Genomic DNA, 24981 nt, shown 5'->3' with positions numbered 1-24981 from the left:
AAAAAAATGACATAAAAAGAAAGACAAACACTATGAGTACAGTGAGATAAGGCCTCTTAACTCCGGCCTCGATGCCTTAAATCAAGCTGTCACATGGCGGCCAAACACACACCGGTGTGTTATCTCTGCTTCTGATGTTTGACCCCGAGAATTAGAATGGGGACGCGGAAAAAAAGCACGGAAAAACAAAGAGAGGAGTCAGATAAGGCAAATCACCCGGACAAACACTCGGATGAATCAATGACAGATGTCGAATAAATTCATCCCATCCTTTTGTCCCCTTGGTATCTCTGCCAGCAGAAGGTCTGACGTGTCTGTGTGTGTGTGTGTGTGTCTGTGTGTGTGTGTGTGTGTGTGTGTGTGTGTGTGGTGTCCATGTGTGTGTGATGATGGTGATAACCCTGACGCTGAAACGCTGCTGTCACACTTATAGGAACATCAAGTGGAGATCCGTGACATGATGACATTAAATATTCCCTTGACACATCTTTACATATCAGCGTGACACCTGATAATTGGGGCCCCCCTGCTCCCTCTGTCCCCCCGGGACCCCCGGGGGGGGGACGCTTCCCCAGGTCCGGGTGCCAAGGGCAACCGTTTCTTACCGGGAGGCAAATAAATCAACCGGTAATAAGCCAGCAAAATGTGGAGGCTGTATTTACGGCCCCTCCTTCCACAAGGCCGGTGTCATACGTGAATGCCACACACACACACACACACACAAACAACACACGGAAACATGTCCTCAAGGGCTCCTGGTGGAGGTGCATGTCACGGAAGGAAAAAAGAAGTTCTCTCCAGTGTTATGCATTCAGCATATTTTCATCGGCACATGTTTTCCTCTATTAACCCATAATGGAGCAAGAATCCCCGCTGATACCCTCACACACACACACACACAAACAAACACACACACACACACACACACACACACTAACATACACTTCAGATTGTGGTGCACAATAGTATTGATTCATCCACAGAAGGTCACCTTACCTCCTCCGCTGCGCCCCCGAGCAGCACCTTGAGGCCCCGCAGTCATTCGCAGAAATGCGCCGCTGTCGTTCCCGGGTGTTGGATGCGTTGCGCGGAGACGCCGCACCTCATCCGCATCTTTGTGCCTTTCCTCGGGTTGGCAATTAAACACGGGGCTAATTCTTCATAGTCAGTTAGGATGCGTTGCAGGAGGGGAGTTTACACACTTATCATTTCGCCTGCAGCACCTCATAATCATGTTCTTGCTGGCTTTGACAGTTTTTTGTGTTTTTTGGGGCGGCCAAATAAATAAAAAATAAAAAAATCTTTTTAGCACCTGCTGTATTCGTGGATCCATCCAAGATGTATTTATTTTAACCCATTCAATGATTCATCTTCTTCCCATTTATATGTATTATTTTGCTTTGCTAATTTGCTAAACTACCACTTTAATCTTGATCATTGCGGGAAACCGCCGCGAGTCAGCCATTTAATCCATTTAAATAAAAAAAGGCTACAAAATAGAACCCTGACATTGCAGGGAAATTACAGAAATTATTTCTTTTTTCACGCCAAAAAAAAGGCGCTCCTAGTTGTATGCTTGGCATTCAAATGAGTAACGCAGGTACACAATCTGTTTTCGAGCATTTCAATAAAAAGTGGGGTGAAATTACAAGTTGCAGCCAATCATCTGCCTCCATTGAGGCCTTTCCTTTCACACCAACTCACTTCTTGTCCTCCTTCACTCCATCCATAAACCTCCTCTGCCGTCTTCCTCCAGACCTCCTGCATGGCAGCTCAGCATCCTTCTACCCGGATCTCCACCATCCCTCCTCTGTCCACGTCCGAACCATCTCCGCGCCACGAACATCTACCACATGCCGCACCTCCGCTTGACCCTCTCCAGATCCTCTCCTTCCCATTGGTCGGCTCGGCGTGGGGTCACCTCGCAGATGAGAGTGACATCATATCCACGGCTGGTGTCTTTTCACTGTTGTGATGTGTGAAGGGCAACGCTTTCACAGCTCACGGTGAGATCTCAAGGAGAAACTCCAGCACACACACACACACACACACACAAACACACACTAACCCCTAATTAACAGCAGGCATCTATAGAGCTGAGTGCCGTGCCCGAGCATAAGGCACGGCAATATTGCACTCTCTGTTGTCAACGGTAGATATTTAGCAAGTACAACACCAGATTGCAGCAGTCAGGTTGCGTTCTAGCAGTCAGGTTGGGTGGTTGGCCTCGGGCAGCGGCCATCGCTCCATCAGAGAGACGGATAAAACATGTTTGGCTCATTCATTCATTCATCTCCCTAAACTATTTAAAGAAGGGGAGAAAAGCGTAATGAGCTTTTTCAGACGTACAGTTTGGATCTGGGATCGGCTCCAGCAACATGCTGGGTAAGCAGTGAAGAGGATGAATGAGTGAATGAATGAATGAATAAATGAATGGGTGAGTGGGAAGAAAAGAAATGTGAAGCTTCGACCTCGAAAAGGAATCCGATTCAAAAATTTGTTTTTACAGGCGGCTGACAGATGCTATTTGGAGGATGAAGGAATGACAAAGTACATTAATGCATCCTCACTCATTCACACGTGTCGTGTCCTAACTGTGTTGGCTATTTTTATCCTTGTTGGTTTCACTCCATTCGCATCCTATTTATTTTTGTCATTGTTATTGTCACTCTTTTTATGTTCTTATCCTTGTTGTTGTCATTTTGGTTGTCTATCTTCACCCTCGCTATCTTTTTTTTTCTCCCCATTCTGTTGTCTCTTCTTGTCCTTGTTGTTGTTATTGTTGTTGACTCTGCTGTCTATTTATATGTGGATGTCTTTTGCTATCTTTTAGTTGTCTCTTTATTTATATTTATTTCCATGTTTGGTGATACTGTAATTGTTAGCTGCTGTGACAACATAATTTCCTCTATGGTGATCTATAAAGTATATCTTATCTTATCTTATCTTATCTTATCTTATCTTATCTTATCTTATCTTATCTTATCATGCATTCATTCATACTGCTTATCCTGCACTCAGAGATGCAGGGGCGCTGCAGACTCTCCCTGCTGTCACTGGGCAAGAAGCGGGGCTCACCCTGGATCCATGACAGAGCCACGTATGGAGACCGACAACCATGTTTGATTTTGGGATTTCTGGAGTGTCTCAAACATACAGTTTTTTGGGGTTACAGAAGAACCTGGGCTTGCGAACGTCCCTCATCATGAACGTATAAGCCTATGAACAGAGTTTTCTATCAGATTTTGAATGGAGCTGCAAACAGGCCTCGGTGCACGAGCGCACAAAGAAGCCTATGACCTTTCCATGTTGTAGCATAGCGGCGGTTGTGCACGGAACTCTGCAATGTTTAAATCGTTTAATGTTGTGTTTTACTCTTATAGCACTTTTATGCTCTTTTTTCAGTAAGCAAGCTTTCATTATGGCTCTCAAAAGGTCAAAAGTACGAGTGGTAGAGGTGTTAAGAGGAAGTTAAGAATTAAAGACGATCTGAAGAAGGAAATAATAGCGATATGTGAGGGCCGTGTTGGTGTTAATTATCTCCTCGTTAACTATCTGTTCCAGGATGAGCAAAGATGCGCTAAAGACGGCCGATGTGGGTAAAGGGGCGACTATGTTAACAAAGCAAAGGTCTCGAGTCTCAAAAGAAGTAGAAAAGTGGTTGTTGGTGTGGATGAATGAAAGACAGCTTGCTGGAGAGTCTCATATGACAGAAGGCTTTACTTTTGCTGATTTAGCGAAGGAGAACGCAGAGTACGAGTGCTGGCAAGAAGAGAAAGAACAGCAGAAACACAGCAATAATGAAGGTTATCTTTCTGTATTTTTGCCACAAATAAACCCATAAAAAGTTTGAAAAGAGTTCAGTATGTTTTTGGTGCTGGAGAACGGATCAATGGGGTTTATATTGATCTCAACAGTGATTTGGTTCACGAATGAATTACATTCGTAGACCAAGGTTCTAATGTATTTATAATTTGGTGTCTACGTACTTTGTCACTAAAATCTATTCATTCTCTCTCTACACCACTTATCCCGCGCTCGGGTTGTCATGGCGTCTGCAGCCTGGCTGTCATCGGGTGAAAGAAGGGCTTCACCCTGGATCGGAAGAGACGTAGGACTGCCTTTTGCCAATAAAAGTCCACGGTTCAGGCAGCAGCTCGTGCACGCAGGCATTAAGCAGCCATTAGAGGGGCTGATGGGAAAAGACCTTTGATGATGTGGAATATTCACGGCGGCCTTCAGGTGAGCGAATGAAACGGAAATTATCCGGACGCTCGCGGTCGGTGCCAGGTCGGCGAGCGTGAGCTGGCGTCTCCCGGCAGTTCACATCGGTATCCGGATTTGTTAGCTTTGCCCGTCGGCTTTTCATCTACAAAAGGCTGTCTGATTGGGGTCTGAGGCTGCAGCTCTGATGGGTCTCCGCATCCGCCGCACCGATCCGTCTCTGATTGCTTTTCGTGACACACGCAATTACCCGGCCGCTTCCTGTGATTAAAGCTACTCTCCTGTTTCAGGGACGTTTCCCTTCCCCCTCTTCCCCTCCTCCTCTTTTGCGTCTCTCGCTGTCATCCACCTGTCCACCCCCTCTCACCGCTTGTGCATCAACTTGCGTTTCGGCCGCTTTCTTTTCATGTGCCGTACACAAATGTGTGCATGACTTTCAATTGGATGGAGCGAGCGCAACTTTGTGCATGGATGTGCACATGCACTGTTTATGTGTGTGTGTGTTTCAAGACCCCCGCCCCCCGCTTGAAAAGAAAAGTTTGAACGGTTGTTTGTCTATACATGGTGTAATCCCATGTAACATCACATGTAACATGGGAGTGAGAGGGTGAATGGCTGTATGTCCATATACGGCATGTGAATGAGAGGATGAATGTTGCACATCTCACTAAAACGTGTGAATGAGGTGGTGAACATTTGTATGTCTCTATGATCGTATGAATGGCTGTATGTTTATATATGATGTGTAAATGAGAGGGTGAACCGGCGTATGTCCCACGTAACGTGGGAGGGAGAGGGTGAAGGGTTGTCTGTCTGTGTGATGAGAATGAGAGGGTGTATGGCTGAATGTGTCTGTATGACATGTGAATGAGCAGCTGAACAGTTGTATGTCTCCGTGATGTGTGAATGAGAGGGTTAATGGTGGTAAGTCTATATATAATGTCTGAATAAGAGGCTGAACCGGCATATGTCCGACATGGGAAAATGCAACATGGGAATGAGAGGTCGAACCATTGTATTGTTCGTGACGTGAATGCGAGGGTGAACGCAGTACATCTCACTGTAACGTGTGAGTGAGAGGTTAAATAGATGTGTCTCTGTAAGTATGGATGAGAGGGTGAATGTACATCTCATTGTTACATGTGAATGAGACGGTGAACGGCTGTATGTCTACATATGAATGAGATTGTGAATGTTGCACATCACACTGTAACATGTGAATGAGAGGGCGAATGGTTGTACGTCTCTGTGTTGTGTGGATGAGAGGGTGAACACTTGTATGTCTCTTTATGTGGCCCCGTTATTAGTTCGGGGTGAACCCCGCCTCTTGGCCAAGCACAGCTGGTATGGGCTCCAGCCGGCTACCCTCCCCGCAGAGTGAGCCGTAGATAATGAACGAATGTATGAATAACTGAAAGAATGAATGAATGAATGAGGACTGTGAGGATGAGGTGACTGAAGATGAGGGGACGTCCTGCCCGCAGTCACTCGCAATTTAAACACATACTTTGACAATGAGTTTAATCTCGGCCGCACGATTTCAAGGGTGTGTTTGAGTGTCTTCCCTCCCGCAATCTCCTTTTTGTCCGTCTACATTTACACTTCATTTCAAGCCCTTCGTCTTCATCCTTTTTACCTCTCCCTCTGAGCTTTTTTTCCCTTTTCCCTTTCACTCCATCCGTCTCCATGCAGTTCATTAGTAGCTCTGCCTGCATAATCATATCATCATTCTCTCTCTCTCTCTCTCTCTCTCTCTCTCTCTCTCTCTCTCTCTCTCTCTCTCTCTCTCTCTCTCTCTCACAGCCAATCATTTCCACCTCTCCTTCCACCTCCAAGGCCCACATCTTCATTCCACATCCTCACCCGCCACTTAACCTTCCACGCTGCCAAACAGCTGTCACTTGTGCTGTGGCTGCACTCCGGCTCCTCAGCAGATTCAGGAAGGCTCCTGCGAGTGGCTAAAGCACCATTTCGGGTCTGCAGGAAAATGCATATTTCTGTGCAGCAGACTGAACACCGGTAAATCATCAAGTGTGTATTTTTACCCTGAAACTGGCAATAAATTAACTACATAACTGAAAGTAATCCTGTACAATCACAGGATGATACATGGTTACGTAGCGCTTCCATCACCCTGAGGTTCAAGACATTTATTCTGTGATGCTTTTAGAAATCTCTTTCTTTTTGTCTCAGTTTCATCATGACTTATGTCACCTATAAATATGAATCACAAAATATTGCAGTGAAATATCTGACAGAAAACTTCCCCCAGCTTTTGATTCTCTCTGTGTGTGTGTATGTGTGTGTGTGGATTCAATAGCTGCATAAATGAATAAAATAAAAGTCACGATAACGATAATAATATGTTCTGCCTTTACGTGTAGGGGTTCTTCGGGTTCATCCAACAGTCCAGCTGCGATTTGTACTGACTATAGGATAAGTGGTATTGAGTTAATAATATAAAAAAACATAAAATAAAATAGTTACAATAAGAAAGAAACAGTTTCCTGCAGCAGCACGGTAGCATGGCTTCTTCATTATTACCACAAAACAACGACATGCAAATATCCCCATGTTTCCCCTGCAGCCATCACACAATGGGTCTCACCTTTTCACCACTGCAATGAACATGTGTGCAAATTGTGACCTGATAATACCCGGAGATGAATATAACTTCATGGAGAACAGTATATGTAACAATTCTGATGAGAAAATGTTGACATTTAGGAAAAAAAAAAAAAAAAAATCAGCGGGTGAGTCTACATTTACAAAACATAGTTTTTACATTTACCAGTTATTGCTTTATTAACGCGACTGTGGCGGGAAAAGTCAGAAAGCTGAAGCCGGGATAGGCGAGATGGTGGTTCATGGCGACGCGCATCGTACAGGACAACACTTCCTCAGAGCAAACGCAAAGAGGAGAAGAGCTGGAACAACCGTTACTGAAAAACCCTCCAGTGGTCAAGAACAGCACAATGTCCCATCATAGCCCGCTGGTCACCATGGAAACTACTGAGGACAATCTAACCATGAATTTGTAGTCTGACTTCAGGGAGTAACGGAAATACCCGAATCAACAAGCCATGAGCCCAGACACATTTAATCCACATAATTTCCATGCTAAGATGTCAGGGCTGCAGGGACGTGCAGGAACCTGTCCGACCCCGAGGGTGACCAGACGCCGTGCCATGACAGCGTCAAAGACACGGCTGACATGAATAAAAGTAATGGCTCTAGATAGCGGCAAATTAACAAACTGAAATCCAATAAGCACGGGTGTCTGACAGTACGGCACGGCTAATAAATATGCGTTTTTTACGCCTGCTGTACACCAAATTTCCTTTGGAATGCTAATAAAGTTAAAGTTGCTTTGATATTAGCTTAGATACGGGGTGAATGAATGAGAAGGAAATTAAAGAGCGAGTCCCGCTCTGTCGGTGGAGACGAGCCGAACGCCAGTCCCGGTCGACAACACGGAATCATGAATATAAACACATTAGGTTCTGAGTGACGGTACGGCGAGGCAGTGGTTAGTGCTTCGGCCTCACAGAAATAAGGTCTCTGCTTGGAATAATTGGAAGTCTCAATATTCTCCCTGTGTCTGCACCGGGATCCTCAGGGTTCCTTCCATGGTCCGAGCACACAAGGTTCACTGGAGACCCTAAAAAAGGGGTGTCAAACTCATTCTGGTCTGGGGGCCACATACGGCTTAATTTGATGTCAAGGGGGCCGGACCAGTAAAATCATTACCTAGAAGTAACACTAAGTCCAAATTTTTCCTTTGTTTTTAAGGAGGTAAACAGATGAATCATAAAAATCTTTGTATGAAATGAACTGTTCCTCTAAAAATACATGTCGAATTAATATTAAAAATGAATATTAAAAAATAATCAATGAAACTAAACCCTAAAAATATTGTTTAGTTAAAAGAGAAAATCTTGTCACTGGGGAATTTTGCCACTAGAATTTATGAGAAAATTGATTGGTAGCATGTATGATAGGGGGTGTAATGTTTACAAGGCTAATGGTGGCTATACTGGTTATTAAATCAATCTTTTTAATTTTGCCTGTTTGTTTTGCTATTGATTTTGTGGTTTTTATAGAAATAAGAAAAGAAAAGATTGTTTTAGCAATGTCACTAGATGTTTTTTTCATAAAAAAATAATTTTGTTTTCAAATTCTGAAGCAAAGTTAGTTTTTCATTTTTTCCTTCCCTGTTTTTTTTTTTAAACCCACTGTATAAAACCCCCAGATATATGTGAGAAAAACACGCGGGCCGCACTAACACAAAGATTTGATTTCAGGCAGGAGGCCACAAAATATTGTTATGGTGAGATGGATATTTGGTGAGTGGTGACTTCTGAATAACGACTGCTGGTACTTTGGATTTTCGGGTATTGAATAGCAATTTTTGTAAGTCGCTTTGAATAAAAACGTCTGCTAAATGACTGTAATGTAATGTAATTGTTCCAAGGGCCGCAATTCGCTCGCGGCCCGCGAGTCTGAAACCCATGCCCTTAATTATACTTTATTCATCCCTTACAGGATATTCCTCTCTGCACTTAACCCATGGATGAACAATCTAGCAGCTCCAGGGGAGCAGTAAGGGCTTCAGTATTTTGCTCAAGAGCACTTCGACATACTTGCAGGAGGCAGGAATCGAACCAGGAACGTTCAGGGATGATCGCTCAAACCCCCCCCCCCCCCCGCGCCAGGGCAACCAAAAGCAGGGAAAAGAACCCAGGTCAACTGCTAGGAAGGCAGCTATGCTAACCGCTATACCACCAACGTCCCCTGACTGTCCTCCCAGCCACCCTGAGAGCAAGATACGTGGTGTAGATGATGAATGGATGAAGCTTCATTTCATACGTGACACGTGTGCGTTTCACTGCACGCCACACCGATATAGGAATGACTGCTGTCGCGTTTCAGAATGTGGACACAAACACTCCATTTCAAAGTCTGAAATACCAACAAGTCTTTATCTGCTGGGGACGCATTGATGGATTCAAAGCAAGGGTTTCCATAATGTGATCACATAAGTGTGCGTCCTGCTCATTGTGTGAAGTAAATCATCTGTCTAGAGTGTATGAATAGCAGGCGCTCCAATGCGTTTCTCCTCTTCAGCATTTTAAACAGACGCATTCGAGTATGTTTGCGATACCAAAGGTCTTGCGGGGAGTCGAGGGATCCGCCGAGACTGTGCACTCAGGGCGGAAAACCTAATGAAATAAAAAGGCCGGGAGTAACACTGCGCTACCTGTAAGGACCACGGAGGTCCCCCGTGAAAACAAATAATGCAGTTAATGTGTCTGCACGGAAAAGGATTTTCCCAGGTCCCATTACAATAGCGTGGGGGAAGGATGGAGGGAGGGAGAGGAGAACAAAGAGGATTCACACAGAAATACACAGGACGGAAAGAGGAAAGGATCGGGACAAATTCCCCACAGAAAGAGAGGAGGAGGGAGAGAAAGCGGAGGACAGAGGACGGAGGACGGGGGGACGGAGTGGGGATCTGGATCAAACCTACGGCATCAAAGATCATACAGTACGCAACAGTATTGCATAGAAAAATGTGGTGTTGCGCAGTAAGGTGCAGTGATTAAGTTAACTGTGATTTAATATAGTGCAGTGTAATATAGTGCTGTATAGAGTAGTGTAATATAGTATTATGTACTATAGTAAAGTGAGGTGGAATGCAGTGTAGTATAGTTAACTGTGATTTAGGATACTGCTGTGTGATATAGTGTAGAGTCTAGTGTAACAAAGTACTATATACTGTAGCATGATTAAGTATAGTGTACTATGCTATGGAACAGTGCATATAGTGTAGTGAAGTGTAATGTAGTATATTACAGTGTAGTGTAGTAGAGTGTATTGTAGAGTGCAGTGAAATATAGTATTCCGTACTGTAGTATAGTCATGTGTCGTTTACTCCAGCATGATATAGTATAATATAATGCAGTGTAGTCGTGCGTAGAGTAGTATAGTTCAAGGATCCCCAACTGCCGGTCCCCAGACGGGTAACGGTCAATGGATCATTTGGTCCTGGTCCGCTAAGAAAATCTTTCTTGGTACAAATTATACTTTTTTTCATTACAACTTCAGAATCTTTTTTTGAAAAATGACTGTTTTCGCCTTTGCCTCTGCCTTATTGTTACATTACCTTACAGTCATTTTGCAGATGCTATTCAGTCACCGAACTACCAGCAGTTGGAAGTCAGAAGTGACCACTCTACCAAATAGCCATCTCAAAACCATATACATACATACAATTATTTCTTTGTTTTTTTTTTTTTGGTTGTTTTTTCGAGGGTGGGGGCTAAGTGCGATTAGTGGGGTACTGCTTGGTGAGGAGGTATATTTTCAGAATTTTTGGAATTGTATTGTAATTTCCTATTATAAAGTGCAATAGTTGTATTTAGATTGAATACTGTGAACTCACAAAAGTTTTTATGATTAGAACCCCCATGCCGTAAGTGGTCCACAAACATTTTTATGCATAAAACTGGTCCATGGTACAAAAAAAGACTGGGGGCTGCTGGTATAGTTCTTCAGGGAGTCTGGATGTAGAGGTAGGAGCGGTATTTCCAGTGCATCTTTTAGTCACTGCCCTTTATGGCGCTTATTCATTTATCTTCTCCATCACCTGCCGCTTGTCAAACAACATGCAGGAAGTGTCACAGTTCAGGGAAGCGGCTTTCACAAACTTTGATTCCTACACCTTGCCTTGATGCCACATATGGTCAAAGAGACTACAATGTCTTAGTAATATAGATACTTTGTATACAAAGACTTGTTTATCCATATTTCATGGACGTCTTATCACGTCCTCACTGACCCCCACTGAATACATCAACTCATTTAACCAGACTGCACGCCATACTTCGTATTCTGCACTGTGCCTCATGATCCGTGTCCAGTCTTTGTTTACCTTCGCGTCAGTCCGAGGTGGAACCGTAAACCCGAGCCAAATCCCCCGTACGTGTGAACGGATTCGGCCAGCGAAGCCGGTTCAGATTGGAAATGCGCGTCGGGGGAAACGTTTCAAGGCAAAAATCAAGGAAGGCGTTAACTCATGCAGACGGAACGGAAGCGAGATTACAGCAAGGACTTATCCCAAAAACAGTTTTTCGTGCTCGTCACATTATTCGAGGTGGCAAATTGGGAGAACAATGTCACTCCAAACGCAAACTAATAAACAAGCCGCGACAGAAACCATTAAATAAAACTCTTCTCCGGAGAGCGGCGGCAGCAAATCAAAGTAAGTGCCCGTGTTGCATCCCCAATAAAAACTAATGAGGTGTTCCCCGGACCAGAGGCCGGGCGCTCCATCAAATCCCGCTCACACGGCATTGTTTGAGTTACTCGGCTAACCGAACCCCCCGAGCACCCCGCGACCTCCCGGACCCACGGCTGCTTTCACGAGGAGCCAAGTCATTGAACGATTGAAAGTGACCGCGCCGATACATCCAAGCTTTTCACAACGACAGGCATGGACATTTATAAGGGAGCTCAAACAGGCTGTTAATTATTTAAATGAGTCATAATGAATTGAATCACCGTGTGATTAGGACATTGCTTCTCAAGCGCGTGTTACCCCGGGGAACATGCTTATGGTGTAGTATTAGCGCTATGGCGTAGGTTTTTTTTTTTTTTGCACCGGGCGTGCGCGCACACAGCACAGAACTGGAGATATCAAGTGCGGAGGACAAACCCCCAAGAGACACCATGGAAAAATATTTAACAGGGACGATAAGAAAGGCGGTGAGAGATGGAGATAATAAGACAAACGAAAGTCACCCGAAAGCTGAAGCAAGGAAACATGATGAAGTGTATGTCGCACTTGGCTTCACTGTGACTACAGTGGAAGACGAGGTAAGACCGCTTTACCAAAAATTTTAGCAGCGGACAGCATGAAGACGAATATATTAAGGTGTCACCTAAAGACATTGCACCCCTTTAATAAGCTGTTTTTTCAGCGAAAACGTGCCGAATATTGCCAACAATCATCCCGCTTTGTAAACCAGTTAGCACTGTTATGTTAACAGATATTAATAAAGTTATTCTTTGTTGCAAGTTGATCTATAATTTTTTTCATTTTTCTCTTCTTCAGTGTCAATAAGGATACAACGTTGTGCAGAGGTGTACATACAACAATTTTATAGACAAATGTTACTATGGTTGTAGCGGTGAGTGGGGAGGATGCAAAATGTTTTCTTCTTCCTCGGAGGGGCGTAACAGAAAATAATTGGAAGCACTGGATTAAGAGTTTATAATTTCAGGCTCAGCGATGAAGCAGGCAGTATTGTATTTTCTCCACGATGATGCAAAATCTAAACCCGACCTCTCCTTCCTCTCAGAGTAAAAAATAATTTTTGACTCACCCCCCTGATCCGTGCTGACGGTGATGGCGGCGACCTGGCGGGGGAAGGCGCTCATGTCGGAGACGCCGTTCAGCGATTCGATTTCGAAGGTGTAATTGGCGTGGGCCGAGAAGTCCGTGACGGTCACGGTGGCGTTGGTGAGGCCCAGCGGCCGCGGCAGGAAACGGAGGTCTTCTTCGCAGAGCCGGCAGCGCTCTGGCTCGGGGCCGCAACGCTTGCACAGGACGTTGTAGGTGAGATCTCGGCGCCCGCCGGTGTCACTGGGAGGCGACCATTCCAGCATCAGACACGTGTCGTTGAGGTTGAACATCAGGTTACGGGGAGGAGAAGGAGGACCTGAAGTAAGAAGGGAGGGACGGCAGAGGACAAGAGGGGAGAGGATTCAGAAAGGGAAGTTTTGCATCCGGAACAAGGTTCAAATAATCCCCATATTGTTCACTGTTTTCGGCAGCGTTTGTCCTGCGAGACGATCGCGAGGGCCGGAGCCTATCCCTGCTGTGATTGGCTGAGATGGGCCAAACACAAATGGGGACATAAAATTCCATTCACTCACTCATTCACACTTCAAACAGAAAAATTCCTCCATTCAGTCATTCATACGTGATACAGTGATAAACAACCATTCGCTCACCGATTCACACGACATATTAAGACATTCATCCATTCACTCATTCATCCACACATCAAAGAGAGAGCCATACAACCAGTAACTCATTCATCGATGCATCATATAGAGACAAAGAACCATTCACTCATTCATCCACACATCATAAAGGGACATAAAGGCATTCACCCTCTCATTCACACAAAATAAAGAGCCACACAACCATTCACTATCATGCATGTGTCATATACTGATAAAAAAACATTCACTTGCTCACCCAGACTTCATATTAAGACAAAAAAACATTCACCCTCTCATACATATGTAATAAAGAGTCATAAAACCCTTCACTTTCATTCATATGTGAAATAGCAACAAACAACCATTCACTCACTCATGCACATGACATATTAAGACATTCATCCATTCACTCATTCATTCACACATCATAAAGAGACATTAACGTTCACATTTTCATTCATACGTAATAAAGTGCCACATTACCCCACTGACATTCATACGTGATGTCGTCACAACCTTTTACTCATTCATCATAAAGAAACATTCATCCATTCACTCATTCATCCAAATATCATATAGAGACATACAGCAATTACTCACTCATGCACATGGCAAATTAAGACAGACAAACATTAACTTATTCATCCACACATTATAACCAATCTTACAACCAATCACCCTAAATTCTTGTCAAAATCTTCTTGTCTGGGCAACTGGACTTGAATTTTTTCACTTGAAAGTGACAATTCAAATGAAAAAATTCAAGTCCAGTTGCCCAGACAACAAGATTACAACAAGAATTCACCATGACCTCTATGACTGAGAACCTTCACAGACAATCATTCACCCTCTCATTCATACATAATAAAGAACCAGACAGTCATTCATATGTGATGTAGTGACAAACAACCATTGACTCACTCATGGACATAATATATTAAGACATTCATCCATTCACTCATTCATGCAAACATCATAAAGAGAGAAACAATCATTCATTCATCAGACATACATCCATTCACGCTCCCATCCGCATCTCATACAGAAACGTCCAACCGTTCACCCTCTCATTTTCACATCTGGATGATGTAGTGTCTCCAGTGAACCTCCTGCATGTGTTTGGACTGTGTGACCCGAGGAGAACCCCAGGGCCTCCCGTGGGAATCCAACCAGGGAACCTTCTCGCTGCGAGGCGATCGGGGCCGGGTTGCCGAACTCTCGTTTATCACAGAATTCCCAGAGGATAAAAGGTCGGGGGGGAACGTGTCCCGGTTTATGGGCGTAAACCCGCCGCTCCAAATAAAGGCGTTCCTTGAAACGAGCGCCGTAACTCCACCGCGCGAGCCGGGAAAGCCTCTGCGCGGAGCGGCGGAGAGAGCTGGCGGATACATATGCTTAGGCTGAACATTCACCGGAGCTCTGCATTCATCCCCTCAAATCTCTGCTATTAAGTGTTTGAAGGTGCGGCGGCGCTCCCCGGGTGTGTGGGTTTGTGTGTCTGGAAAAGTATTGCGCTGCAGCCAGCTGTCAACGGGGAGGAGTTAAAAGGCCAAAGGGATTTGAACAGTCCTGCCCTGCCAACCTCACTGTCTGTCTAGACAAAGGGATGTTTCCCACTCCTCCGCCGTCTCTCCGTCCTCTCTCCTCCCAATCTTGGCAGAAATGCTCTGAAGACAGGAAAGCTCCTCCTCCGCTTCTGTCAGCATATGTCCGCTCCCTCTCTCTTTAAGTCTCTCCGTCTTTATCGGCCATCATCTCACCTCCTCTATTCTCCCCGTCGAGGAGAATCCACCCACATCCCCTCCTGCCGAGCAACCCCGCTGCCATCAATCAGACTCTATTCTCCTCCAGGGGGAGATTGCTATCAGTATCCTCCTTCCTTTCTCTCTTCACTGTCTACTCCATTCAGCCATTACATATTCTCTGCACCTTTATCTCCTCTCCTGTGACATACTTTCTTTCTTGCTCTCCAGCTTTGGTCCTTCATCTCCATTTGTTTCTTTTACCCAGAAAATAGCTGTCTCTGGTCTTCCAGCCTGTGATTATGATGGCGTATGCAAGCAAACACCCAGTGCCCCACCTGAGACTCCTCATGTCGGGCTCCATGGGCGGGCCCACCAACAACCCCCATGTATGAACAAACTGTACGTGCGTATGTGTACAGACATGCATTTTGTATGTATGTATGCATGCTGTGTGCATGTATGTGTCTCTGTATGCACGTGTGCATGTATGCATGTATGTATGTATCTATATATGTATGTGTGTGTGTGGGTATGCATATGTTTAGTTTGTGTGCATGTAATTGCAGGTGCGTGTGTATGCAGTTCTATACATACATACAGTGCATATGCATGTATGCATGTGTGCATACATGCATGCGTATGTGTGTGTGTCCACGTGTATGTACTTATATATGTGTGCAGTTATATATGTGTATGTACTTATGCATGTGTGTCTGTACATATATGTATACATGTATATACATATTTATATGTATGTATATATGTATGCAAATATATGTATGTATGCATATATGAGTGTAAGTCTGTGTATGAATTGGTGCGTGCATGCATGTGTGTATATATGCATACATGCATGTGTGCATGTTTGTGTTCATGTACTAGCAGGTGCGTGTGTGTGCGGTTCTGTACATACATATGCAGGTATGCATGTGTGTCCGTACATATATGTATACATGTATATACATATTTATATGTATGTATGTATGTACATATATGTATGCAAATATAAGAATAAGAATAACTTTATTTATCCCGAAGGAAATTGTATGCATATGTATGTATGTATGCACATATGAGTGTAAGTCTGTGTATGAACTGGTGCGTGCATATATCTGTGTATGTAGGCATGTATAGATGCATGCATATAGGTGGGTATGTATGTATGTATGTATGTAAGAATCTATCTATCTATCTATCTATCTATCTATCTATCTATCTATCTATCTATCTATCTATCTATCTATCTATCTATCTATCTATCTATCTATCCATCCATCCATCCATCCATCCATCCATCCATCCATCCATCCATCCATCCATCATCCATCCATCCATCCATCCATCCATCCATCCATCCATCCATCCATCTATAAACTTATAATACCCTTGACTGACTTTGTTTTGTGTTAACAATAAAGACAGACACTCTCCCAGACTGGAGAAAGCTCCAGCGATGACCCCCGTTCATCTTGGTGACAGCCGAATTGCATTTCTAATTGAAGAAGAATAAATCTCGCTAAACTGCAATTTAATGCAAATCTGGAGTTGTAATTACAGTCATTGAGTTGTCAATGGAGACGAGCCGGCTTAACCACGGCGCCCCTTTCTCTAATGTACAGCTTCACGCCAAACAAGAGCGAGACCGTGGGTCAGAGTCATTCCTGCTCTTGTTTAAACAGAAATATTTCATCTTTGTGAGATTTATCAATCAACGCCCACTTCCATCAGCCGGAGGCCCGACATCCACTTCTTCCGTGCGAAGCCTTGTCTTTCAACAGTAACCGTGAAACACTGCGCGTCGAAAACAGGTGATAATTCCACTTTAAGGTGATATACTTACGTGTGCAAGCCATCGTTGGAGGGTCTTTCATGGCCCTGAAGAAACCCTTCTCACAATGACAGATGGTCGCACCCTCTCCGTAGCTGAAGCTGTGCGGAGGGCACTTGGAGCACTTGACGTTTCCCGCAAACGCCTTGTAGAAGCCTGGGTGGCACGCTGAGGGGGGGCGAGAGAAACACCACGGAGCAATGTAAGCATCTTTTAAAAGGCATCATAACTGAATAACAAACTCCCGCCGTTGTACTCTTTCTCCCAAAGGGCACCTTCCCTGACGACGAGGCATTTTCTACAGATTTCGATATGCATCATTTGTTATTAAATCAACATCGGCGGCATCAGTAAACAAGAGGCGGCGGAGCTGTCGGGTATTTTGCAGATAAGTTAAGCGGAAGCAACTATGCCCTTCTTTTAAATATGGAAATGGAAGTAGAAAGAAAAGTACAAGCAAAGCCTATCAAGATCAGCGAAAGTTACTTGTATATTGAATATAATTTCTAAAACGGCGGTCCCTGTAGTGCAATGACTCGGGTAAATACGCTGTATATGTCAGTGGCAGTGTGTTTCATTTACTTCCATTTTATTGGCCCTGGGAAAACAGTTGGCCTTTTGTGCGGGAGCGACTGCGACACCATATCGCTCTCTTCTTACAGAAAGATTGAACCCCCATGAGCTCCCATGTGATGAAAATACGTTTTCGCCTCATTCAAAAACTTGTGAAAAAAGCACACGGTTGGAGAAAAAAAAAAAGGCAAAAATAACGTAATTCCTGGCCCCCATTCCCCCTTGCGCTCGCCAAAGGTCAGTCTCTTTGTGTGTGAACAGAACGTCCGTGCGGAGGTTCATTCAGGACTGTACTCCAGGGGTTGTCGGAACGCTGTCCACGGTGGAACCGAAGAATGGGGACTGTAAAGATCTGGGAACCCTCCAGGGTGAGGGTTGGTAGGGTTTGCGCGGCATCGTCACACAAGATATTACATCCCTGTCTGAGATTTCTTCGAGTCTCATTCTCCCGGTTTTGAGTTATTAATTTGGGGGGGGGTTTGCATCAGTGCCATGCTAACCTTTCTTTTTCATGATAAGGCATATGAACATGCTTCTACTGAGCTTGGGTCCTCATCTGGCCTTCCGTGCTGCAGAGCGTGGTATGAGCACAGCTTACCGATATTATAAGTATATATATACATTTTTTTTTTTTCGCAAACGGTTTCCAAATCATCCGTGCCGGGGGAGCAGAGATTGGAGTTTCCACCCTGTTTCCCTGGGCTGATAAACATCCTCTCGCTGGCACGTCAGTCAGAGCGCCGTGACAGGTGGCAGCACCACCTTCAGGGAAGCTTGCCAGGTGTAAAATATCGACCGCAAGCCTCCAGCATACATCTCCCATCTTATAGTTACCCATAACTTTACTGTGCTCACACAGACGGTAACTTAGTCTCAAGTATTTCATGGGGTTATTTGTGTTGACTGACTAGCTTATGACGGTGTTACATTAGTGTGCAGAGTTTAGGTTTTATAACCGTAGACGCTACTTTGTAACGATGACAAATAATTCGGTGGTCTGTTCTGCAGGAGTATTTTATGGAAGGAGTGAAGGCAGTGAAGGCACAATAACTACAGTCAGTGGTATCTCAACAGGAATAATGCAACTAAAGCTAATAACGAGATTTATCAACACTTGTATCTCCACAGCATATAATAACAACAACAACAATAATAATAAAAATGTTAATAATATGTGTTGTTAATATTGTAATATAGAAATACTAAAAGTTATTATTTTTGTTACTATTAATGCTTACAAATGAAAAAAATTAAAATAAATAAATCACACCTCCATTTAGCCTATCCTATAGTGAGGGATGCAGGAGGGCTAAATAATGCCAGTGAACCTACTGCATGTGTTTGAACCGTGGGAGGAACCCGGAGAACTCTGAGGAGAACATGGAGAGTCCCCATGGAGAGGCCCGGAGGAGAAAGGCCAACAACTCTGCTGTCTGATATCAGGAGGCAGACTGTTCGACAATGTTGGTGCACCAGAAGAAAAGGAGCTCTAACAGCGATACGCAGAACGGCAAGATGAATATAAAACCGATGCCGAAAGCCCTTTACAACCTCTAATATCAAATCACCAAGCTGCGGTGTCACTTCTGCAAACACAGAAGCACTTTTACCAGCGGAAACTGTGCATGAAATAGTTCTACTTCACACCATGCAAACAGAATAATCTGCAATGAGTGCATCTGATGCATTTTGGTTTGTTTGCGCTTAATTACGCTGGGAGGGAACATCTGAGGAGCTCATTTTCAATCTTTCCCTCTCGCTTTGATCTAGAGAGAGATATCACTGACATAAGATATTATCAGTGCAGCTGCAACCGGCAGGATTTATTGGGCCGCTGGCATCATCTGTGAGGCCTGGAACAACAGCGTCTATGAATAACACATGCACAACCTCCACGCGTTTGGCAGCACTGGCCTCAAAAAGGATTTTTTTTTCTACCTTTTTCATTGTTTCTCCTGTGGTGAGTTACCAACAAATGCAGATGGTGACATTTTTAATAAGGGAGGCTCAATTAGATTTCTCACAGCACGAATTCAGCTTCCAACGGATACATGACATCCGGGTCAATTTTTGGAGAAACCTTGAATAACTCTGAAAATAATCAAAGATCCAAGACTTTTACTGTCATCACACAGAGTGAAATGAAATTTAGAGATAGCAGCTCTCAGGTTCGGTGGAATAAAAAACAGACAAAAACAACCTTAAAAAGCAGGATACAACACAACAATACAACGAGAGGAGCATCTCCGGGTTAGAGATACAGGACAGAATTTTTTTTTTTTTTTTAAATCCATAAAATATGAATAACATCTAGAAGAATAAATACATAAACATGTAGAAAGAAAAAAAAGGTCTGTTTCTTTTTGCATTGATTGTCCGAAACCGCCTCCTTGAGGGCAACAGTTGGAGTAGGTAGTGTCCGAGATGGGATGGATCCCTAAGGATGCTCTGGACTCTCCTGAGACAGAGTGTGTTTTCCATGTCCTCAAGTGATGGGACAGGATTTGCGCATTAGTTTTGGTCCGGAGTTTATGGTCCTCTGCCGTGCCTTCTGCGATGAGCCCTGCTATGGCGGTGTCTTCTGCAAATTTGATGAAATATGCTATTTCACCCAGGTTAACACGCTCAGTGAGATGCTGGCTAGGTATGGAGGAGTTTGCAAATGATGAGTTTTGTTGTCCGCTGTTTAAAGAGCAGTGACAGCGGAAGCGGGGGAGGTGAACCACAGCGGTTGACACGTTGAAATGGAGGATGAAGGTACGACCGCTTCTTAGAAATCGGACAGAAATGACGACAATGCAGCCACAGCTGGACAATTGTGTTTCATTGTTTTTCACGTGGGCACGGAGCTGCGGCAGCGAGGTGGACGGCGCCGGGACGAACTTCCTCACTCCGACCTTCGCCATCTCTGCACGTCATGTTCGTCGCTGTGGTATCACCATGTATTTGCAACAGACACACTCCGATGTGCAGCTCTTTCCCACAATTACAGTCTTTATACCCTGTACTTCACGCGTCTCATAGATTGAGGTGCTTTCAAGCACTCATCTCCAGATGTATCCACCATTGTGTGCAGAGCGAGCTGCAAAAGCAGGATGATTCTGTTGTGGAAGCCCTGGGAGACTTGACAAAGTTCTTGCTCCCTGCAACTTTTGGAGGCCTCAAGAGAGAGGAAACCTTTACATGCATACATTAAAAAGTACATCATATTTAGAAGAAACTAGTGATTAGATGGTTGTGTCAACACTAATTCACCAAGGAAATACAAATTAATTACTGCTTCTGTTGTGTTTGCATTATGGAATTCTACGATGTAGCAATTAGTGTAATTTGCCTTCGTTCCAGGTGTGAAATACTCGCTACTTAATCTGTATGTGCTGCCAACCACTCAGTCAGTATTTTGTAAAAGACAGCTGTCAAAGAAAGGAGCGCCGGTGCTTCTGCAGCCGCCGCGCTGGCAGAGGAACAGATCCTGGAGCTCCTTCCAGCTCCACGGGAAGCCCTCGCCCCGTTATGTCAGACATTAACATATTTGAAGTTTTGTCTCGGGCTGGTACTCAAATGTTTCCGCGTTTGAGCGTCGGTGTGATCCGCATTTCAAACTCGGGCAGAGTAACAGGGCACGGGGAGAGAGAGAGGCAGAGGACGAGGTGATCAGGTGGAAAGGACAGTGAAGAAAACCAATTTAGCATCTACGGTTTGGACTCAAGCGCATTTTAACTTGGGCTAATTTGACGGTGAGAAAACCGACAATGACAACCGGCTTCGTCTGGCGAGACCCAGGATTTCTTGTTAACTTGACTGAACCATTTAGAAAGAGGGGAGAAGGGGAGTAAACACACTCATTCATTCGTTCACTATCTCAGTGTTTCCTAACCACTGTGCCGTGGAAAAATGCCCACTTTCGCCTGATTGATCCAAAAATTATTTATCTGCTGCATGCAGAACAATAAAATACATTACATTAGATGGCGACAGATAGTGAATGAACCTGAAGAGAACGAGATGCTCAAACAGCAGAGAATTTAGCGATGCTTTGAATAAGACAGTTGATAAATATCTTAAAAGAAAAACCCAATCGTGAATTCTCTGGTTCTGAAGAACATTTTGACCCAGACTAAGGCCCAAGTATGAGTAGCGGTCAGAAGAAAGTAAAAAAGGTGAGCTCAAGACAATACAATGAATGTTAGATTGGGTTTGGATCACTTTTACCGGGGAACAGACCGAGCCGACTCCGTTTTGCCTGGTGTGCAGGGAAAAGCTGCTCTACAGTGCTGTGGTTCCAAGCAAACTTAAACGCCATCTCCAAACTAAACACCCTTCACTTCAAGGCTATTTTGTTCATCTGCGTAAACAGACTGAAAAACAGGCAGCGTTGTTGAAGAAAATCACCAAGACGGGTGAGAAAGCACTGAAAGCTAGCTACGAAGTTGCTGAACTCATCCACAGACTGTGGCGGAGACGTTAATACTACCTGCCTGCAAAATCACGGTAGAAGAAACGCTCGGGCCTGGCGCTGTTAAAGAAATAGCCCAAGACGACAGTTTCATTCTGTGTCATTAAAAACGTTTTCATTTGGTCGTGTGCCGTGTGATTTTCTTATGTCAAATATGTGCCGTGGCTCAGGTGGGGAAACGCTGCACAATCTATACTACTTGGTTTTTTGTCTCTGTATGATGTAAATGAGTGAGAAGAATGCTTGTATGCCTCTATAGATATAGATAATGAACCAACACATGGGTGGATGAATGAATGAAAGCCCAAAAAATACGGAGGAAGGGCCCACAGAGAGTTCCTGCCCTGACACTCATTCTGCACTTTCACACATCGGTCTGCTGCAAATATGGCTGAGGTTTGTTCTTTTCATTCATTTTCCAGCACACACACCTGAGATTATTCCGCAATGCCCATTTTTTGACAGTCCGAAGTCATGAGTGAACACAAAAGTCGACTACCTGGAGGATACGTTTTTCCAGATAAGTTTTACAAGCCCGAACCGGAGCGAGAAGAACCGAGAAAAGCACGGTGGCAACATTAGCGCTCCAATGATGAATCCGCTCTCAGCGCTGCCGTGTATTTGCATGATGAATTGCCATTCACGGGATGTTTAGACTTTGGCGATTTAGTTTGAGGGTAAAATAAATAAAAATCAGTCATAAATATGAATAGAACAAAATAAACACAATTTCTCTTATCTCCAAACCAGGCAAATGGACTTTGTACTGTAAAGAGTTTACCTGAGATGGAATGTAAGATACAGACTGACAGTCTTTTAATAGCATTTTCCCAACCTCCAAAGCACTTAGAAGCCACAGAGACTCGTGCAAAACTCTCCTTCCTGGTGAGATTTCCACCGCTGCTCGATATCACCGAGCGCATCGATTTAACAAGCTAACACAATCTGGGCCATTTGAAGGGATTCACCTTGAAGCGCCGGCTGCCTTTGTGCGGCTTCGCCGCCGCCCGAGGTGAGGAGAGTTTCGGGGAGGACAAATTGCTTGAAACTGTGACAATTCCGCTCCAGCAAGGACAACGAGTCACCGGCAAGGAGGCGGAAAGACACAGGGGTAGGTAAATCATAGCGACCGTTCATTTCTACATTTACAATGTAAACAACTCATGGTTCCTCTGTTATTCATCAGCTTCTATAGATATTGAGATAAACGTGTGAGAATACTATAACTGTTATGAATTACAGGTGGTATTTTGTGCTGGTTTTATGGTTTGTTCTTCCATTTCTGGTGTTACTACAAGAAACATGATGTGTTTCCATTTTTTTTCCCCATTACTGCAGCACCTTTATTAACCCGCTGTCTGAACTGTTTTGTTTCAGCTCGTGTCTCTTTAAGCCCGACGGAAAGCTCCTGTCCGCTCTGATTGTTCGGGCTGAAACAGGCCCGGAGAATCACCCATCTGCCGGAGCCAGTAATTCTCCCGAATCGATCCAACCCGGTCTCACCGGGGACCCGGGGAGGCGGCCCCATTTATTTGAAGACTGATGAACAGGCAAATGATATGCGAGAAATAACCGCTTAAAAAACGTCACACGCCGCAGATAATATCAGTCTCGGAGGGCTACATTAGCGATTTGCGCTATGTAACTTACATTTATACTAGACTGTGTTTCATCATTACCTCTGCATTCATTTACACCCTCAGTCACTGACACCTCCTTGTTACTGCTGCTGGTGTTATTCTAAACATATATATCTGTAAGTTCAGGACTGCAACAGCTGAGAGGAGCCCTTTGACACTTGGCAAAAAAAAAAAAAAAAAAAACTGTTCTTGGACAACCTGCTGTGCAGCACTTTTAAAAAGTGCTGAGCTAAGAAGGCTCAAGCTCATCTCTCAGACAGAACACAATGAAAAGCTGTGGAAAACCCCGGGATACAACTAGGCAAGGCAGAGTTTGGCAAATGTTAGCCTTTTAAGGATGACACTGGATGGGAATAAAGAATTAGTGGGGTGCAGATGGATGACATACTGGCTTCAACAATGAAATGGGAGATAGAAGCAGGCGTGCGTAAGAGGCACAAGGACAAAGACGCCGGGACCGAACTCTTCTCCTTGGATCAGAGCTGGTCCTTCCATCTTTAGATCCTGGATTGGAGACCGCAATGCATGAGGTGCACTTATTTCATCCAGGCTTGTCACCACACATGGTGGAGTACAAGCCTGAAACCAAGAGGTGTTTGTGCATTGTGAAGGTACCCTCTACATGAGAAAAGGTGGGAAATCTGTTGAATTGAATGTACTGAGTCAACACGAAAGAAGAAGAATCATCGAACAGAGATCCAGGGTGCAAATCAGCCTTTTTTTTTTGGATAAAACTGATCCAGCTTTGCCTTTCCAAATGTTTTCCACAACACCGGGATAGGGTGTGCCACTAGGGCACATCTATCAGACGTCAAGCCTAGATTGTGGTCTTAAAATACCAGGAAGAACACATCTCGGATGGAGAGCGTTGCGATCTCAGTCGAATGTTCCGGCCCATTTAGAGGATCTGAGCATGCAATTCTCCTGATACTGATAGATATATCCAGCTGCTGTCTAAAGATGTGTTCTTTCCAGCAGTTGAACAAATGGGTTTAACACTTTCTTCACGTACAACCTGAGAGAAATGATGTTACTACTTGAGGTTTACTCATCCAGCCAAGCCAGAAGGAAGGTGTCTCTCTTGGATGACTGGTTCTGTGCTAGATGAGCCGGTATGCCATTGGGTACTGTTGTAGAGATCATCTTACCGTGCTAAACTAAATTTCAGCATGTCGTAGTTGACCCTGTCCAACTTTGTGACACCAGATTGTGGTTTTCTCTCTTTTACTCTCCTCTGAAGAGGCACATTGGCACAGGTACTAGGGTTTGGGATGCTGCCCTGCAGGCCAGACAAGGAGACACATGTGTTTTTTGCAATAGTGGTGCAAAGATAGCCTAGCTGGATAGGCGACAGGCACGGGAAGCTGTTGCTGCAGAAGACAACCAGTGGAAACCACTGTTTGCAAGGTGTACCTTAAGATCAGGTTTTTGCGCTGACTACAGGACACTTCTTCTTTGGGTACACATCTTGCAGCCTCCGCAGCTATTCCCTGCAGATGAGCT

At 44.3% G+C, this 24981-nt stretch overlaps 1 protein-coding gene across 2 annotated transcripts in view; it reads right to left on the bottom strand.

Moving 5' to 3' along the window:
* Positions 1-24981, bottom strand: part of LOC147234884 (ephrin type-A receptor 6-like) — a 192094-nt gene that overhangs the window by 68126 nt on the left and 98987 nt on the right. For both annotated transcript variants that reach the window (XM_086145557.1, XM_086145558.1), the window contains exons 4-5: positions 16822-16977; positions 12612-12947 (exon numbers count right to left, since the gene is read on the bottom strand). In XM_086145557.1, the coding sequence (XP_086001683.1) occupies positions 12612-12947; positions 16822-16977 (492 nt within the window). The remainder of the gene's footprint in view (positions 1-12611; positions 12948-16821; positions 16978-24981) is intronic.

The sequence above is a fragment of the Fistularia commersonii genome, chromosome 4 (genome assembly GCF_037954325.1).
Source record: "Fistularia commersonii isolate RoL2024-O1a breed Wild chromosome 4, RoL_Fcom_v1.0, whole genome shotgun sequence".
Taxonomy (NCBI): domain Eukaryota; kingdom Metazoa; phylum Chordata; class Actinopteri; order Syngnathiformes; family Fistulariidae; genus Fistularia; species Fistularia commersonii.
Note: the sequence above shows the minus strand (reverse complement) of the source record. Positions and strands in the feature narration are given on the sequence as shown.